This window comes from Polistes canadensis, unplaced genomic scaffold, assembly GCF_001313835.1.
Source record: "Polistes canadensis isolate GaletaPanama2010 unplaced genomic scaffold, ASM131383v1 scaffold_401, whole genome shotgun sequence".
NCBI classification, from domain to species: domain Eukaryota; kingdom Metazoa; phylum Arthropoda; class Insecta; order Hymenoptera; family Vespidae; genus Polistes; species Polistes canadensis.
In genome coordinates, this window is record NW_014569948.1 from 1 (window position 1) to 1079 (window position 1079).

The 1079-nt window shown below is 43.8% G+C and overlaps 1 protein-coding gene across 1 annotated transcript; it reads left to right on the top strand.

The window, feature by feature from the left end:
* The first annotated feature begins 124 nt into the window (after positions 1–124).
* On the top strand, positions 125–940 carry LOC106792275. Its single transcript, XM_014758580.1, has one exon. It carries the CDS (start codon positions 125–127, stop codon positions 938–940), a length of 816 nt encoding a protein of 271 aa, XP_014614066.1.
* The last annotated feature ends 139 nt before the right edge of the window (positions 941–1079 follow it).

Here is a 1079-nt window from a genome sequence, read left to right on the forward strand (position 1 = left end):
TCGCGTACAAGAAAACATCGCGTTCTCACATACTGGAGTAGATTTCTTCGGTCCCCTCTACGCGAAAGAGAAGAAATATCGTAACCAAGGTCGCATTAARATATACGGGTGCATCTTCGTCTGCATGTGCATAAAGGCYGTGCATATCGAATTAGTTAGTGATTTGTCAACAGACGCATTTCTCGCTRCCTTCCGGCGTTTTACGGGAAGAAGAGCCATTCCGTCCCACGTGTATTCAGATAACGGYACTAACTTTGTTGGGGCGAACAATCAATTAAAGGATTTATATGCCTTAATCAATTCCGACGAATATAGGACGAAGATCCACAATTTCGCGACCGACCAAAGAATATCGTGGCATTTCAAACCCCCACTCTCACCCCAATTCGGAGGTCTATGGGAAGCTGCCGTCAAATCGTTCAAACATCATTTCAAACGAGTTGTAGGAGAAACTTTATTCACGTACGAAGAGTTGAATAMCTTYGCTGTCGAGATTGAAGCCATCTTGAACTCGCGACCGTTGTGCCCCATCTCATCAGATCCAAACGATACGACAGCACTAACACCTGCTCATTTTTTAGTTGGAAAACCACTTTATATGCTACCGGAGGAAAATTATGAGAATGTTCCATCCAATCGGCTATCCTCATGGAAACACATCACGAAGGTGCGGCAGGATTTCTGGCGACGATGGCACATTGAATATTTGCGCGAACTACAGAAACGTCAGAAATGGACCAATTCACAGTATCAACTCGAGGAGGGTATGATTGTCRTTCTCATCGACAAAAATCAACCCTGTATGAGATGGCAACTGGGACGGATCACCGCCGTGCACCCTGGAGAGGACGAGGTAGTTCGAGTCGTAACCGTGAAAACGATACACGGAACCATCAAGCGTAATGCCACCACTGTGTGCCCTTTATTAAATAATAGTTGAATTACTTCATATGTAAACGTCAGATGTAAGGTACACGCATGATTTAAAAACACGATATTTTTTATAACTATATAAGACGCAAAGTCGACTGGCCAGCGACGTTTTAATTGTATCAAGCGATTCTACGACTAAACACTGT